General features: G+C 36.9%; 1 protein-coding gene across 11 annotated transcripts in view; it reads left to right on the top strand.

The window, feature by feature from the left end:
- Positions 1-17,369, top strand: part of RAD54B (RAD54 homolog B) — a 128,095-nt gene that overhangs the window by 100,476 nt on the left and 10,250 nt on the right. For 10 of the 11 annotated variants that reach the window (XR_002135967.2, XM_019713370.2, XM_074316237.1 and 7 more), the window contains 2 exons: positions 756-931; positions 16,987-17,248. Coding sequence is in view for 10 of the 11 variants with exons in the window: in XM_019713370.2 (XP_019568929.2) it covers positions 756-931; positions 16,987-17,248 (438 nt within the window). In the remaining variant the exon portion in view is untranslated. The remainder of the gene's footprint in view (positions 1-755; positions 932-16,986; positions 17,249-17,369) is intronic. The other variant, XM_019713373.2, reaches the window with a different exon arrangement.

Raw genomic sequence — 17,369 nt, forward strand, 5'->3', positions numbered from 1 at the left:
AATGTGGGAGAGAATGAGATCTGTCAGTCCCAGAAATTTAACCTAAAAGGTGATATAGTCATTAATAAATATAATCTTTAGTTATGTGTTCACATGTCAGCTAAGCAGTTTTGGAGGGGGAATTTCAGAAGTGCTGATAATCACTTTGGAATAAAATTATTCTAAAAACTATTGGTAAAATAATAAATGTTGTAAGTATGAATAAATTTCTTTGTTAACTTATTGGCAGAATTCTTGCAGAAGAAATTGTTAAGATTGAGTAAACTAATTTGTTTGTTTTTGAGTATCACCCAGGAGGTGCTGTGTGAAGCCCACAAACCAGAAGAGAAAGTAATAGCAGGGAGGGAAAGAGGAAGAAGAGTGAAAAAGGATCAATGATGAGGAATCTCAGGGTTTTGGAGGGGATAGATTTTGTAGCACTGTTTGCCCTCTTTTTTGCTTTCCTTTATTTCTCTGCTCCCCACACCCACTGAGTGATGATATTGCACTTGCAAGATGAAGGCAGGAGGCATTGGGCACCTGCATTAGAACTGCTCTGTAATTAATTCGGTAGAATACATGTTACTTAAAAAAAAAAAAAAAAAGACTAAATCGTAACCTATGAATATTTACATGATTTTTAGCTTGATCTTTTTGGTAGCTATTAATCTTCATTCCCCCCTCCCCCCATAATTTTAGCATTTTTTTCCCTCCCAATTGTAAAAAACAAAACAAAAAAACCATGAGCCAGTGTTAACAATTATTCTTTTGAATAGGAAAAAGAATGTAGTTCAACTTGGGATGAAACTGAAGAAAGGAGTCTATATGAAGGCTTGATAAATGTGTTCCCTGCTGACTACAACCCTCTCATGTTTAGTGAGAAGGAGTCAGGAAAACTACAGGTGCTGACAAAGCTCTTAGCAGTTATCCAAAGACTTCGTCCTACTGAAAAGTAAGAGGTCAATTTAATAGACTTCTTGTAAGTGCTCATGGAATTTTAGTTTAGACTATATCCTTACTCCCTCCCCCCTCTTTTTTAAAAAGAAGAAAACATTAAAAGTAAGTTATTTTCTTCTTTGGTCAGCTCCCAGTATTTTTAAAACTTATTAACAATGTGTCTAAGTTTTTAAGAAAAATTAAATATAAAGTAAATACATATATTTAAAAAAACCCAGAGATGTCTTCTGATATATAACACGTAGCTTGTTTCTAATCTCTTTCAGAATCCTTCTTTTACTACCCCTTAAATGTTGATATTCCTTAGGGTTTTCTTTTTACCCTCCGTCTCACTCTAAACACCCTTCCTGGGTTATCTCTACTCCCAGTAGATTTTAACTATCACCCATATATTATTGATTACAAATCTCTCTATTCCAACTCTCTCTTCTAGTTTCCACATCCTTCTTTCTAACTGTTTAATGCACATCTAACCCTATCCTGATGTCCTACTATACTTTAAGCTTCACATGTCCCAAAACAGCTTCATCATTTTTTTTTTTTTTATTAAATTTATTGGGGTGACAATTGTTAGTAAAATTACATAGATTTCAGGTGTACAATTCTGTATCACATCATCTATAAATCCCATTGTGTGTTCATCACACAGAGTCAGTTCTCCTTCCATCACCATATATTCGATCCCCCTTACCCTCATCTCCCACCCCCCACCCCCCGCCCCCCTTACCCTCTGGCAACCACTAAACTATTGTCTGTGTCTATGAGTTTCTGTTTCTCATTTGTTTGTCTTGTTCTTTTGTTGTTTTTGGTTTATATACCACATATCAGTGAAATCACATGGTTCTCTGCTTTTTCTGTCTGACTTGTTTTGCTCAGCATTACTCTCTCAAGATCCATCCATGTTGTCACAAATGTTCCTATATCATCTTTTCTTACAGCGAATAGTATTCCATTGTGTATATATACCACAACTTCTTTATCCATTCATCTATCGAAGGACATTTTGGTTGTTTCCATGTCTTGGCCACGTAAACAAAGCTGCAATGAACATTGGAGCACACGTGTCTTTATCTCTAAATGTTTTCAGATTTTTTGGGTAGATACCCAGGAGAGGGATTGCTGGGTCATATGGCAATTCTATTCGTAATTCTTTGAGAAACCTCCACACTGCCTTCCATAACGGCTGCACCAGTCTGCATCTCCACCAACAGTGTATGAGGGTTCCTTTTTCTCCACAGCCTCTCCAACATTTGTTACTATTTGTCTTGTTGATGATAGCCATTCTGACTGGGGTGAGGTGATATCTCATTGTGGTTTTGATTTGCATTTCTCTGATGATTAGTGATGTTGAGCATTTTTTCATATGTCTATTTGCCATTTGTATGTCCTCTTTGGAGAAATGTCTCTTCAAGTCCTCTGCCCATTTTTCAATTGGGTTGTTTGTTTTTTGTTGTTGAGTTGCATGAGTTCCTTGTATATTCTGGATACTAGCCCTTATCGGAGGCACTGTTTGCAAAAATCTTCTCCCATTCAGTTGGTGGCCTCTTTATTTTGTCAGTGGTTTCTTTTGCTGTGCAGAAGCTTTTAAGTTTCATATAGTCCCATTCGTTTATTTTAGCTTTTACTTCCATTGCCTTTGGAGTCAAGTTCATAAAATGCTCTTTGAACCCAAGGTCCATAAGTTTAGTACCTATGTTTTCTTCTATGCAGTTTATTGTGTCAGGTCTTATGCTTAAGTCTTTGATCCATTTTGAATTAACTTTGGTACATGGTGACAAATAGCAGTCCAGTTTCATTCTTTTGCACGTGGCTATCCAATTCTCCCAGCACCATTTATTGAAGAGGCTGTCTTTGCTCCATTGTATGTTTTAGCTTCTTTGTCAAAAATTATCTGTCCATATTTATGTGGTTTTATTTCTGGGTTCTCAATTCTATTCCATTGGTCTATGTGTCTGTTTTTCTGCCAATACCATGCTGTTTTGATTATTGTAGCCCTGTAGTACAAGCCAAAGTCAGGAAGTGTGATACCTCCATTATTGTTCTTTTTCCTTAAGATTGCTTTGGCTAATTGGGTCTTTTGTGGTTCCAAACAAATCTGATGATTTTTTGTTCTATTTCTTTAAAATATGCCATTGGGATTTTGATGGGGATTGCATTGAATCTGTATATTGCTTTGGGTAATATGGCCATTTTAACTATGTTGATTCTTCCAATCCATGAGCACGGAATGTCTTTCCATTTCTTTGTGTCTTCTTCAATTTCTTTCAAAAATGTCTTATAGTTTTCAGCATATAGGTCTTTCACATCCTTGGTTAAGTTTATTCCTAGGTATTTTATTCTTTTTGCTGCAATTGCAAAAGGAATTGTTTTTTGTATTTCTTTTTCTGAGATTTCATTGTTAGTATATAGGAAGGCAATGGACTTTTGTGCGTTGATTTTGTAGCCGGCAACTTTACTGTATTCGTTGATTGTTTCTAATAGCTTTTTGGTGGAGTCTTTAGGGTTTTCTATATATAGCATCATGTCATCTGCAAAGAGTGATAATTTAACTTCTTCATTCCCAATTTGGATGCCTTTTATTTCTTTCTCTTGCCTGATTGCTCTGGCAAGGACTTCTAACACTATGTTGAAAAGCAGAGGTGATAGGGGACATCCCTGTCGTGTTCCTGAACGTAGAGCAAAGGGCTTCAGTTTTTCTCCATTAATTATGAGATTAGCAGAGGGCTTGTCATATATGGCCTTTATTATGTTAAGGTATTTTCCTTCTATACCCATTTTATTAAGTGTTTTAATCATAAATGGATGTTGTATCTTGTCAAATGCTTTTTCTGCATCAATTGATATAATCATATGATTTTTGTCCTTTATTTTGTTTATGTGATGTATCACATTGATGGATTTGTGAATGTTGAACCATCCTTGTGCCCCGGGATGAACCCCACTTGGTCGTGATGAATAATCTTTTTAATGCATTGTTGTATTCGATTTGCTAGAATTTTATTTAGGATTTTTGCATCGGTATTCATTAGAGATATTGGTCTGTAGTTTTCTTTTTTTGTGCTGTCCTTACCAGGTTTTGGTATCAGGGTAATGTTGGCCTCATAAAATGAGTTAGGGAGTACTGTCTCTTCTTCAATTTTTGGAAGAGTTTGTGCAGAATTGGTATTAGATCCTCTTTGAAGGTTTGGTAGAATTCACTAGTGAAGCCATCTGGTCCCGGACTTTTGCTTTTGGGAAGGTTTTGGATGACTGATTCAATTTAGTTACTGGTGATCGGTCTGTTTAGATTTTCCAGTTCTTCATGGTTCAGCCTTGGAAGGCTATATGTTTCTAAGAACTTGTCCATTTCTTCTAGGTTGTTGAATTTGGTGGCATATAGTCCTTCATAGTATTCTTGGATGATCCTTTGTATTTCTGTGGTGTCCGTGATAACTTCCCCTTTTACGTTTCTGATTTTGTTAATCAGTGTCTTCTCTCTTTTATCTTAGTAAGTCTAGCCAAGGGTTTGTCAATTTTGTTAATCTTTTCAAAGAACCAGCTCTTTGTCACATTAATTTTTTCTATTGTCTTTTTGTTCTCTATTTCATTTAGTTCTGCTCTAATTTTTGTTATTTCCTTTCTTCTGCTGACCTTGGGTTTTACTTGTTCTTCTTTTTCTAGTTCTTTAAGGTGTAACATGAGGTTATTTATTTGGGAGTTTTCTTGTTTCTTGAGATAGGCCTGTAATGAGATAAATTTCCCTCTTAAAACTGCTTTCGCTGCATCCCAAAAATTTTGGTAGGATGTATTTTCATTGTCATTTGTTTCTATGTATCTTTTGATCTCTCCTCTAATTTCTTCTTTGACCCAGTCCTTCTTTAAAAGTATGTTATTTAATCTCCATGTATTTGTGTTTTTTCCCGCTTTCTTTTTACAGTTGATATCCAATTTCAAAGCCTTGTGATCAGAGAATATGCATGGTATGATTTCAATCTTCTTAAATTTGTTGAGACTGATTTTATGTCCCAATATATGGTCTATCCTTGAGAATGTTCCATGTACACTAGAAAAGAATGTATAGTCTGATGTTTTAGGATGAAGTGCTCTATAAATGTCAATTATGTCCATTTCATCTAATGTGTCATTTAGGGCTACTATTTCGTTATTTATTTTCTGTTTGGATGATCTATCCATAGCTGTCAATGATGTATTTAAGTCCCCTAGTATAATTGTGTTTTGGTCAATTTCTCCCTTTAGTTCTGTTAGTAGTTGCTTGGTGTATTTCGGTGCTCCCTGATTGGGGGCATAAATATTGATGACTGTTATGTCTTCTTGTTGTACAGTCCCTTCACCATTATGAAATGTCCATCTTTGTCTCTTGTTATCTTTTTCACCTTGAAGTCTGTTTCATCTGATATCATTATGGCTACACCTGATTTTCTCTGGGTACCATTTGCTTGGAGTGTCAATTTCCACCCTTTCACTTTGAGTCTATGCTTGTCCTTGTAGCTGAGATGTGTCTCTTGGAGACAGCATATGGTTGGGTTTAGTTTTTGATCCAATCTGCTACTCTGTGCCTTTTTATTGGTGAGTTCAGTCCATTTACATTTAGGGTGATTATTGATATGTGAGGATTTCCTGTCATTCTATCTTTAGTTTTCTGGTAAGGCTGTGTCTCCATTGTTTCTTTGCCTTTTTGTTGTTGTCTATTATTTCTGTGTGGTGGTATTCTATGATGTTTCCCTCTGTTTCTTCTTTTATTTCAGTATATATTTCAATTCTGGATTTATTTTGAGTGGTTACCCTTAAGTTTATGTAAAAGAAAGTTTGATATTTAGAGTATTCCATTTTCTTCAGCACGCTTACTTTCTTCATTCCCATATCCGGTTCAGGCCTTTACTCTCCCCCTTTTTGAGTTTTGGTTGCCACAAATTGTCCCTGTTGATGGTGGTCGAATAGCCTCCTTTAGTATTTCTTGTAGTGCAGGTCGTGTATTAGAAAATTCCCTCAGCTTCTGTATGTCTGGAAAGGTCTTTATTCCTCCTTCATATCTAAAGGATATCTTTGCTGGATGTATTATTCTTGGCTCATGGTTTCTCTCTTTCAATAATTTGAATATTTGGTTCCACTCCCTCCTGGCTTGTAAAGGTTCTGCTGAAAAATCTGATGATAATCTAATGGGCTTTCCTTTGTAAGTTACCGTCTTCTTTGCCCAGGCTTCCTTGAGTATTCTTTATTTGTCGTTGATTTTAGACAGCTTCAATACAATGTGCCTTGGAGAAGGCCTGTTGGGATTGAGGTAACTAGGTGTTCTATTTGCTTCTTGGATTCGAGGGACCAGTTCTGTCCACAAATTTGGGAAGTTCTCATCGACAATTTCTTTGAATATATTCTCTGTTCCCTTCTCTCATTCTTCGCCTTCTGGTATGCCCATTATTCTTATATTGCTCTTTCTGATGGAGTGAGAAAGTTCTTGTAGAGTTCTTTCATTTCTTTTAAGTCTCAAGTCTCTTTCTTCTTCAATTTGTGTCATTTCCAGGTTTCTATCTTCGATGTCACTGATTCTTTGCTCCATCTGGTCAACTCTACTACCTAAGCTGGTTATTTCATTCTTAATTTCTTCTATTGAGTTCTTAATCTCCAGAAATTCTATTTGGTTCTTTTTCAAGATTTCAATCTCTTTCGTAAAATGCTCATGCTGTTCTTTGATTGAGTTTCTGAGTTCCTTTAACTGCCTATCTGTGTTTTCTTGTATCTCGTTGAGTTTTTCAGAACTGCAATCTTGAATTCTCTGTCATTTAAGTCACATATTTCTGTATCTTTAAGTGCCTTCTCTGGAGATTTTTCACTTTCTTTCTGAGCTATCTTGTTGCCTTGGTTATTCATGGTGATTACTGGTTTACTATTTCTCTTCCTAGACATCTACAGGAGTGACTTCTGCAACAGGTTGATAGAAAGCGGTCTTTCTTTTGTTTGCCAGTACTTGTTGGTAGAATGTTTTATTATTTCTCCAACTGCAACTTATTTTTCTTCTCCCACACAGTAATGCTATGTTTTCTCTGCACTATTCCAACTTCTCACGCAAAGGGGGGATTCCCTGGGAGACGGGCTTCTCCTCTGTTAATAGTTCGTCTAGGTCACAAGGCGCAGTGTCCCGGTGGGTATGCGGAGAGCTTTTGATGTTCAAAAGCTCTTCCAGCTGCTGATTCAGAGCCCGTATATTTCAGCAGTTCTGTTTACTCCTGCAGGGATCCGCCCAGATAGGTGGGGTCAGGGGCGGGGTGAGTTGTGAGAGGTGGCCCAGAGCAATGGCGGCGACCACCACCACAGCCGGTCCTGCTTCCACAGGTCTCTCCCCTTTGCTGGAACTAGTTGGGCTGTGAATTTATGTTTGCGGTCCACAGATCTCAAAACAGCAAATTTTCTGTTGTTTTGATCTGACACTGCTACTGTTTCGCTTCTAGCACCGGGCAGGTGGGGGCGGGGCGAGCTCTGGGAGGGTAGGGAGGGGGCGGCTAGTCTCAGTGCCTAAGGCTCCGTTCTCTGCTCGGCAGTGTGGGCTTAAACCACCGTTTTCAGCCTTTTTCCCTCAGTCTTTTCTCCGAGGTCTCTGCCGTGAGCGTTGGGTTCAGCCGTGGTATATGCTGTCCCCTCAGCCCTGTGGAGCCCTGGCGGAGCCCTAGCAGTCCGAGTTCTTCCCTCTCCCGCAGCTGCGGTAGTTCCGGGAAGCAGCGAGCTCGGAGCACTGAGCTAGGTTAGCGTCCTGCGCCCGCGCGGCTCCGTCTCCGCGCGCTTCTCCCTTTCCTCCTCCTCCCTCCACTCGCGCGAATCTCCCACCTGTAGGTGATTTCAGTCGGTAGTGGGCCTCTTCATGTTGCCTGTCTGCTGTGCAGGGAGTCCTTTGTGGAGTTTTTGTTGTTCGATTCTTTGTAAATTCCGGGGGAGCTTTACAGAGGCTCACCTCACGCCGCCATTTTTCCGGAAGTCCAGCTTCATCATTTTGCCATAGCAAACCTGATCCTTTTTCATTATTCCTTGGTTTGATGAGTGGTACATAATGTAAGCAAAACACCTTATCATGCTAGACTCACTTTCTCCTTTACTTCTCCAACATTGTCAGTCATTAAATTCTATTGATTTTATTTCTTAATCTCAGGAATCCATTTCCTTTCTGGTACCAAGATTTTTGTTTTGATTCTTATAATTACTGATTTGGCTTATGATGGTCTCTTATAAACTATTTCCCTCTTACTTTCAACCCCCATTATATATCAACATTGCCCTAAATCATGTTTCTAAAATACAAAGGTAACAACATGTCACTGCCTTTCTTTCAAAGACTCTCAGTTGTCTTCCAGAAATTCCTAAACACTTTAGCATATTGGGCAAGACTCTTCATGACCTGGCTAATGCTTCCTTTTTAGCCTCAACTCTCACCATTCCTTCACACTTTTCATATGATCCTTTCATATCAAACTATTGATACCTGCAGAACCTGTAATTTGCTCTAGTTCTCACCCTCTGCTCTTACTGTTGCTGTTTCCTATGCCATGATTATTTCCACTTCTCATTCTTCTCGCCAGATTTTTCTCTTCATTAATACTCAGTTTAGAGGCTTTCTTCTTTTGAAAGCCTCTGGCCTCAGATTGAGTTAGCCACCCCTCTTTTGTACTCCATAGCATCCTGGAGTATAACCTCCCTCTAATGGAGCTCATCTCACATTATATTAACCATTGGTTGTCTTATAAGTCACTGCTTGTAGTACAGGGACTGTGTCTTCATTATCTTTACGTTAGGAGGCATTCAAACTGTTTGAGAATTAAGGCAAAAATACATAAAAGATTGCAAAATAATGATTATAGTTGATTGTCAAAGAGTTATTTATTTATTTATTTAGTTAGTTAGTTAGTTAGTTAGTTAGTTAGTTTTAGGTGTACAAAACAATGCAATAGTTAGATTTCACCCCTCACAAAGTGTGTCAAAGGGTCTTCACCTCTTTGGAGGATTTATAGTATCATTTGACTTGTGTAAATTTTTAGATTTATTTTTTATAACAATAAAGTGACTAAAACAAGGAAACTTTCTATGTAGCGATTAATATAGTTTGATTAAAATGTTTTATTAGATATTTGATATGTAGAGAGGAACATGTATAATTATATGCAGACTGTGACCCAGTTTGAATTTAAGTGTATATACTTTTACTTAGACTTTTATTTGCATCTTTTGTTTACTGGATCCTTTTTGTCTTCTCTGAGTGGGGTATAGATGGCTGTTATTGGACAGAGAATAATAAGTGAACAGAGTTTTAGAGGAAAGAGAAGAGAGGGTATGAACATTGGTATGAGAATTTATCCTTGAGGATGTCATAGGGGAAAGTTTCCCTCTTGTGGCAGAAAGAAAGAAGTGATGAGGAAAAATATAGTTTGGGGTAGGGGTTGAAAAGGAGTCATTTTGCCAGTTGGTGGGTACCTAACAAAACTGTATCCTGCCTTGTCCCATGAAAGAAGCAGCAGCACTTCCATCAATAGCACAGATTGGGTGTTCTGTTGCTACACATTGACTGAAGAGATGGCCCTTTCTTTTTTTAATTGTAGTGAAATACACATAACAAATGTACCATCTTAATTATTTCTAGATGTGTTGTTCAGTAGTGTTAGGTTCATTTACAGTGTTGTGCAGCCAATCTCCAGAACTCTTTTCATTTTGCAAAACTGAAACTATACCGATTAAATAACTTCCCATTCCCACTTACCCCAGCCCCTGGCATCTACTCTTCTACTTTCTGTCTCTGTCAATCTGATACTCTTCTATACCTCATATAAGTGCAATCATACAGTATTTTGTCTATTTGTGACTAACTTATTTCACTTAACATAATGTCCTCAGGGTTCTTCCATATGTAGCTTACATCAGAATGCCCTTCCTTATAAGGCTGAATATTTCACTGTATGTATATATATTTTGTTTACCCATTTACCTGTTGATGGACTTTGCCTACTGTGAATAATGCTACTATGAACATGGGTGTTCAAATATCTTTTCAAGACCTTGTTTTCAATTCTTTTGGGCATATACCCAGAAGTGGAATTGTTGGATCATATGGTAGTTCGCTTTCTTTTTTCTTTTTTCCCTCTTCTTCCACCTCCTCCCCCCAACTCCAGTTCAAGCCGTTGTTTCTCAGTCTAGTTGTGTAGGACACAGCTCTCTGGCCCATGCTGGTATTATGAGCCTGGCTGAAGTAGTTGGTCACCAGTGGTGGGTTGGCCGCTCACAGCAGCTCACGGCAGCTCTCGCTGGCTGCCGACCACTCAAATGCTGGCCACCGGCCGCTCATGGCAGCACATGGTAGCCCATGGCAGCACACAGCAGCCTATGGCAGCACACAGCAGCTCACGGCTGCTCACGCTGGCTGCCGGCCACTCACGCTGGTGCTTTTTATTTTTATTTTTTTATTTTTTATTTATTTTTTTAATTGGGGAATATTGGGGAACAGTGTGTTTCTCCAGGGTCCATTGGCTCCAAGTTGTCCTTCAATCTAGTTGTGGAGGGCTTAGCTCAGCTCCAAGTCCAGTCACCGTTTTCAATCTTAGTTGCAGGGAGCGCAGCCCACCACCCCATGTGGGAATTGAACTGGCAACCTTGTTAAGAGCTCGCGCTCAACCAACTGAGCCATCTGGTCACCCTTCTGGCAGCTTGTTGTCTTCAATCTAGTTGTGGAGGGCGCAGCTTACTGGTCCATATGGGAAATGAACCAGCAACCCTGTTGCTCAGAGCTCGCTCTTTAACCAACTGAGTCATCCGGCTGCCCTGGTAATTTGCTTTTTAATTTTTTGAGGAACCACCATACTGTTTTTCATAGCAGCTGCACCATTTAACATTCCCACCAATAGTGCAAATCCACATTTTCACCAATGTTGTTATTTTCAGGGTGTTTTGTTTTGTTTTGTTTTTATAGTAACTCTCCTAAATGGGTGTGAGAGGATATCTCATTGTGTTGTTTTTTAACTTATTGGGGTTTCAAGTGTACAATTCTATAATGCATCATCTATATATTGTATGTGTGTTCATCACCCAAAGTCAGATCTCCTTCTGTCACCATATATTTGATCCCCTTTACCCTTTTCTATTTCTACTTCCCCCCTTTTCCTCTGGGGGGAAACTGTTTTCTGTGTCTATGAGTACTTTTTGTTTGTTTGTTTGTCTTATTTGTTTGTTGTTTTCAGTTTTATGTCTCACATATGAGTGAACTTGTATGGTTCTCGATTTTTTTCTGTCTGACTTATTTCGCTTAGCATGATAATCTCAAGATCCCTCCATGTTGTCGCAAATGGCAATATTTCGTCTTTTCTTATGGTTGAGTAATACTCTATTGTGTTTATGTACCACATTTTCTTTATCTAGTCATCTATCGAGGGATACTTTGGTGATTTCCATGTCTTGGCCACTGTGAATAATGCTGCAATGAACATAAGGGTATATATATCTTTACGGATAAATGTTTTCGGATTTTTTTGGTATATACCCAGGAGAGGGATTGCTGGGTTGTATGGTAATTCTATTCTTAATTTTTTGAGGAACCTCCATACTGTTTTCCATACTAACTGTACCAATTCACATTCCCTCCAGCAGTATATGAGTGTTCCTAATTCCCCACACCTCTCCAACGCTTGTCATTATTTGTCTTGTTGATAATAACCATTCTAACAGGTGTGAGGTGATATCTCATTGTGGTTTTAATTTGTATTTCCCTAATAGCTAGTGAAGTTGAGCATTTTTTCATGTATGTGTTGGCTGTTTATGTGTTCTGGGGGAAGTGTCTGTTCAGATCCTCTGCTCATTTTTTAATTGTATTTTTAAAATTTTTAAAAAAGATTTTTTGTAAAAAATATAGCTAACATATATCATTATGTCAGATTCATGTGTACATTATTGTTGTTCAACATTTATATATCTAAAGAAGTGATCACCATTATGTCCAGCAACCATCTGACACTGTACCATGCTATCACAATATTATTGACTATATTCTCTGTGCTCTACGTTACATCCCTATGACTTATTTGTTTTATACCTGGAAATTTGAACCTCTTATTCCTCTTTCCCCCATTTTAATTTTTCAATTACGGTTAACATTCAATATTATTTTGTATTAATTTCAGGTGTACAGCATAGTGGTTAGATATTTATAAAATTCAAGAAGTGATCCCCCTGAGTAATTTAGTACTTACCTGGCACTATACATAGTGATTACCATATTATTGACTATATTTCTTGTACTTTACTTTACATCCCATGACTATTTTGTAACTACCAATTTGTACTTCTTAATCCCTTCCCCCTTTTCAACCTGCCCCTCAACTCCCCTTCCATCTATTACCCTGATAAATCTAGTACCTGTCTGACATCATACATAGTTATTACAATATTGTTGACTATATTCCTTATGCTACACCTACATCCTCATGACTACTTTGTAACAACCAATTTGTACTTCTTAATGCCTTCCTGTTTTTCACCCACCTTCTCAACCTCCTTCCAATTTGGCAACCATCAAAATGTCCTCTGTGTCTACAGGGGTGTTTCTGTTTTGTTTGTTTGTTCATTTTGTTCTTTAGATTTCACATATAAGTAAAATCACATTGCATTTCTCTGTCTGTCATACTTCATTCAGCTCAATATCCTCCAGGTTTATCCATGTTGTTGCAGATGGGAAGAACCCATTTTCTTCCATGATCGAGCAATATTCCATTGTATATATATACCGCCTACTCTTTATCCATTCATCCATGTACGGACACCCAGGCTCCATCCACATCTTTGCTATTGTAAATAATACTGCAATGAACATATGGCTGCACACATCCCCTCAAAGACCCGAGCACCCATCTCTCATCTTCTCCCTTTCCTCCTCCCTTCTTCACTCCAATTCACCCACCTTCAGATGTTTTGATATGCAGATCTCTCAGATGTGTTTGTGTGTTGCACAGGGACTCCTTTGTTGGACTATACATGTTCAACTTATTATAACTTCAAGGGGAGAGATTAAGGGGGACCCCTCATGCTACCATATTTCTGATGTCACTTGGGATTGTTTTCCTAATTTTCTGACAGTTCATTATTGGTTTATAAAAACACAACTGATTTCTGAATATTAATTTTGTATCCTACTACTTTACTGAATTCGTTTATCAGTTCTGACAGTTTTTTGGTGGAATCTTTGGAGTTCTCTATATATAGTATCATGTCATCTGCAAACACTGACAGTTTTACTTCTCCTTCCCAGTTTGGATTCCTTTTATTTCTTTTTCTTCTCTGGTTGCTGTTGCTAGGACTTCCAATACTATGTTGAATAGAAGTGGTGAAAGTTGGCATCCTTGTCTTGTTCTTGATCTTAAGGAGAATGCTTTTAGCTTTTCCCAATGAGTGAGATGTTAGCTGTGGGTTTGTCATATATGGTCTTTATCATGTTGAGATATGTTCCCTCTATTCCCACTTTGCTGAGAGTTTTTATCATAAATGGATGCTGGATTTTGTCAAATGCTTCTTTGGCATCTATTGAGATGATCATATGATTTTTATTTTTCATTTTGTTTACGTGGTATATAACGTTAATTGATTTGTGGGTATTGAACCAACCTTCCAGGAATAAATCCCACTTGATTATGGTGTATGATCTTTTTAATGTATTGCTGAATTTGGTTTGCTAATATTTTTTTAGCCTTTTTAAAAATTAAATTTATTAAGGTGACAATGGTTTGTAAAATTGCATAGGTTTAAAGTGTACAATTCTATAATACATCATCTATATATCACATTGTATGCTCACCACCCAGAGTCAGTTCTCTTTCCATCACCATATATTTGACCCCCTTTACCCTCTTCTACCATGAGTAGTTACCCTCCCCCCTCAACCCACTGGTAACCACTAAACTGTTGTCTGTATCTATGAGTTTGTTTTCCTTTGTCTTGTTTGGTTGTTGCTTTTAGTTTTATATCCCACGTATGAGTGAAGTTATATGGTTCTCAGCTTTTCCTGTCTGATTTATTTTGCTTAGCATAATAATCTCAAGATCTATCCGTGTTGTTGCAAATGGTATAATTTCATCTTTTCTTATGGCAGAGTAGTATTCCATTATGTATATAAACCACATCTTTATCCAATAATCTTTCAAAGAACACTTTGGTTGTTTCCATATCTTGGCCACCATAAATAATGCTGCCGTGAACATTGGAGTACATATATCTTTATGGATAAAAGTTTTCAGATTTTTTGGGTAGATCCCCAGGAGAGGGATTGCTGGCTTGCATGGTTTGCTAATGTTTTGTTGAGGATTTTTGCAGCTGTTCATCGGGGATATAGGCCTATAATTTTCTTTTTTTGTAATGTCTTTCTCTCATTTTGGAATCAGCATAGTGGTGGCCTCATAAAATGAGATTGGCTGCTTTCCCTCCTGGTGAATTTTTTGGAACAGTTTGAGAAAGATCGGTGTAAATTCTTTTTGAATGTTTGGTAAAATTTACCTGTGTTTATTGGGAGATTTTTTAATTACTGATTTGATTTTGTTCGTAGTAATTGGTTTTTAAATTTTCTGTTTCTTCTTGATTCAGTCTTGGATGACTGTATGTTTCTAGGAATTTACTCATTTCTTCCAGATTGCTCAGTTTGTTTGCATGTATTGTTTGTAATATTTTCTAATAATCTTTTGTATTTCTGTGGTTTCAGTAGTCACTTCTCTTTCATTTCTGATTTTATTTATTTGGGTTCTTTTTTTTCTTGATGAGTCTGGATAAAAGTTTATCAATTTTGTTTACCTTTTCAAAGAACCAGCTCTTGGTTTCATTGATCTTTTGTATTGTTTTTTAGATTCTATTTCGTTTGTTTCTGCTCTGATCTTTATTATTTCCTTTCTTCTACTCATTTTTGACTTTGTTGTTCTTTTTCTAGTTTCTTTAGGTGTAAGGTTAGATGTTTATTTGAGATTTTTCTTTTTTCTAAGGTAGGCCTGTATGGCTGAGTTTCCCTCTCAGGAATGCTTTCACTGTGTCTCATAGATTTTGGGTCATTGAGTTTTTATTTTCTTTTGTCTCAAGGTATCTTTGATTTCTTCCTTGATCTCATTGTTGATCCATTCATTATTTAGTAGTATGTTATTTAGTCTGTATGTGTTTGTGTGTTCTTCAATTTTTTTTCTTTCAATTGATTTCTTGTTTTATACCATTGTGGTCAGAGAAGATGCTTTAAATGATTTTGGTACTATTAAATTTATTGAGACTTGTTTTGTGTTCCAATATTTTGGAAAATATTTCATGTGTACTTGAAAAGAATGTATATTCTGCTGCTTTGGGGTGAAATGCTCTAAAAATGTGAATTAAATCCATCTGGTCTAGTGTGTCCTTAAGGCCACTGTTTTCTTTTTGATTGATTTTCTGTCTGGAAGATCTGTCCATTAGTGTTAATGGGGTGTTAAAGTTTCCTACTATGAATTGTATTACTGTTAATCTCTCCGTTTTATCAGTCAATATTTGCTTTGTATATTTAGGTGCTTCCTACATTGGGTACATAAATGTTTATAAGGATCGTATCCTCTTGTTGGATCCCTTTATCTTTATGTAATGTCCCTCTTTGTCTCTTATTATAGCCTTTCTTTTTAAGTCTATTTTGCCTGGTATAAGTATTTTTATCCCAGTTTTTTTGTTTATTTCCATTCACATGAAATATCTTTTTCCATCCATTTACTATCAGTCTGTCTACATCTTCCAAAATGAAGTGGATCTCTTTTAGTCAGCATATGTATGGGTCTTGTTTTCTTATCCATTCAACCCTCCTATGTCTTTTGATTGGAGCATTTAATCTTTACATTGAAAGTAATTATTGAGAGATATGTAGCTATTGCCATTTTATTATTCATAATTTTGATCTTAAAGAAGTCCCTCTAACATTCCTTGTAATACTGATTTGGTGGTGATGAACTCCTTTAGCTTTTTCTTGTCTGCTAAGCTTTTTCTCTGTCCTTCAATTTTAAATGATAGCCTTATTGGGTAAAGTACCCTTGGTTGTAGGTCCCTGCTTTTCATCACGTTAAATATTTCTTGCCAATACCTTCTGGCCTGCAAAGATTCTGTTGAGAAATCAGCTGACAATCTTATGGGAGCTCCCATATAAGTTACTAGTTGCCTTTCTCTTGCTGCTTTTAGGATTCTCTCTTTGCCTTTAAACTTTGCCATTTTAATTATAATGTGTCTTGGTGTGGGCCTCTGTGGCTTCATATTGTTTGGGACTCTTGGCACTTCTGGATTTGTATGTCTGTTTCCTTCACCAGGTTAGGGAAGTTTTCAGTTACTATTTCTTCAAATACGTTCTCAATTCTTTGCTTCTTCTCTTCTCCTTCTGATACCCCTATGATGCAAATGTTGTTACACTTGATGTCCCAGAGACCTCTTAAACCATTCTAATTTTTCTTGATTTTATTTTTTTTTTCTGTTCTGATTGTTTTCTGATCTTCCAAATCACTGATTTAATCCTCTGCTTCATCTAGTGTGCTGGTGATTCCTTCTGGTACATTCTTCATTTCAGTTATTATATTCTTCATTTTTCATTGTTCTTTTTTATAGTTTCTACATCCTTTTTTATGTTTGCTATTTCTTTGTTGAACTTCTCATTTAGTTCATCTGTTCTTCCCCTAAGTTCATTGAGAATCCTTATAACCATTGTTGGAACACTTACCTGGTATGATGCTTGCCTCTATTTTATTTAGTTATTTTTTTAGAGTTTGGAGAACCTGTGTTTTAATGTACATGGTCATTGTTGCATGTTCTGTAAATATCAGTGAGTATAGCATAGGGAATAGAGTCAATGGAATTGTAATAACTATATACGATGTCAGAGGGGTAGTAAATTGGGGAAGAGGGGTGTAAATATCTAACTATTACATTGTTTTGTACACCTGAAACTAATTAAAAAAAACAAAAACAATGAGTGATAGTATTGTTTTGTGTTTTATTTCAAATTAAAAAAATCTAATGCTGCCTTTAAATTGTATACATAAAAAAATCTTTATTGTTTGACAGGGTGGTGTTGGTATCCAATTACACACAAACCTTGAATATTTTACAAGAAGTATGCAAGTGGCATGGATATGCTTATACAAGACTTGATGGACAAACACCTATCTCTCAAAGGCAGCAAATTGTTGATTGCTTCAATAGTAAATACTCTACTGATTTTATTTTCTTGTTAAGTTCAAAAGCTGGTGGTGTGGGACTTAACCTTGTTGGAGGATCTCACTTAATTCTCTATGACATTGATTGGAATCCAGCCACTGATATTCAGGTAGGACTATTATGCGTTAAATAAATACTATAGAATGCCTACTGGTGATATAAAGATGAGATGATGTATGATAGCCGCTGCATATTGAGCGCTTATTTTGCCTTAGGCACTTTGCTAAGTG

This window comes from Rhinolophus sinicus, linkage group LG12 (genome assembly GCF_036562045.2).
Source record: "Rhinolophus sinicus isolate RSC01 linkage group LG12, ASM3656204v1, whole genome shotgun sequence".
Lineage (NCBI taxonomy): Eukaryota > Metazoa > Chordata > Mammalia > Chiroptera > Rhinolophidae > Rhinolophus > Rhinolophus sinicus.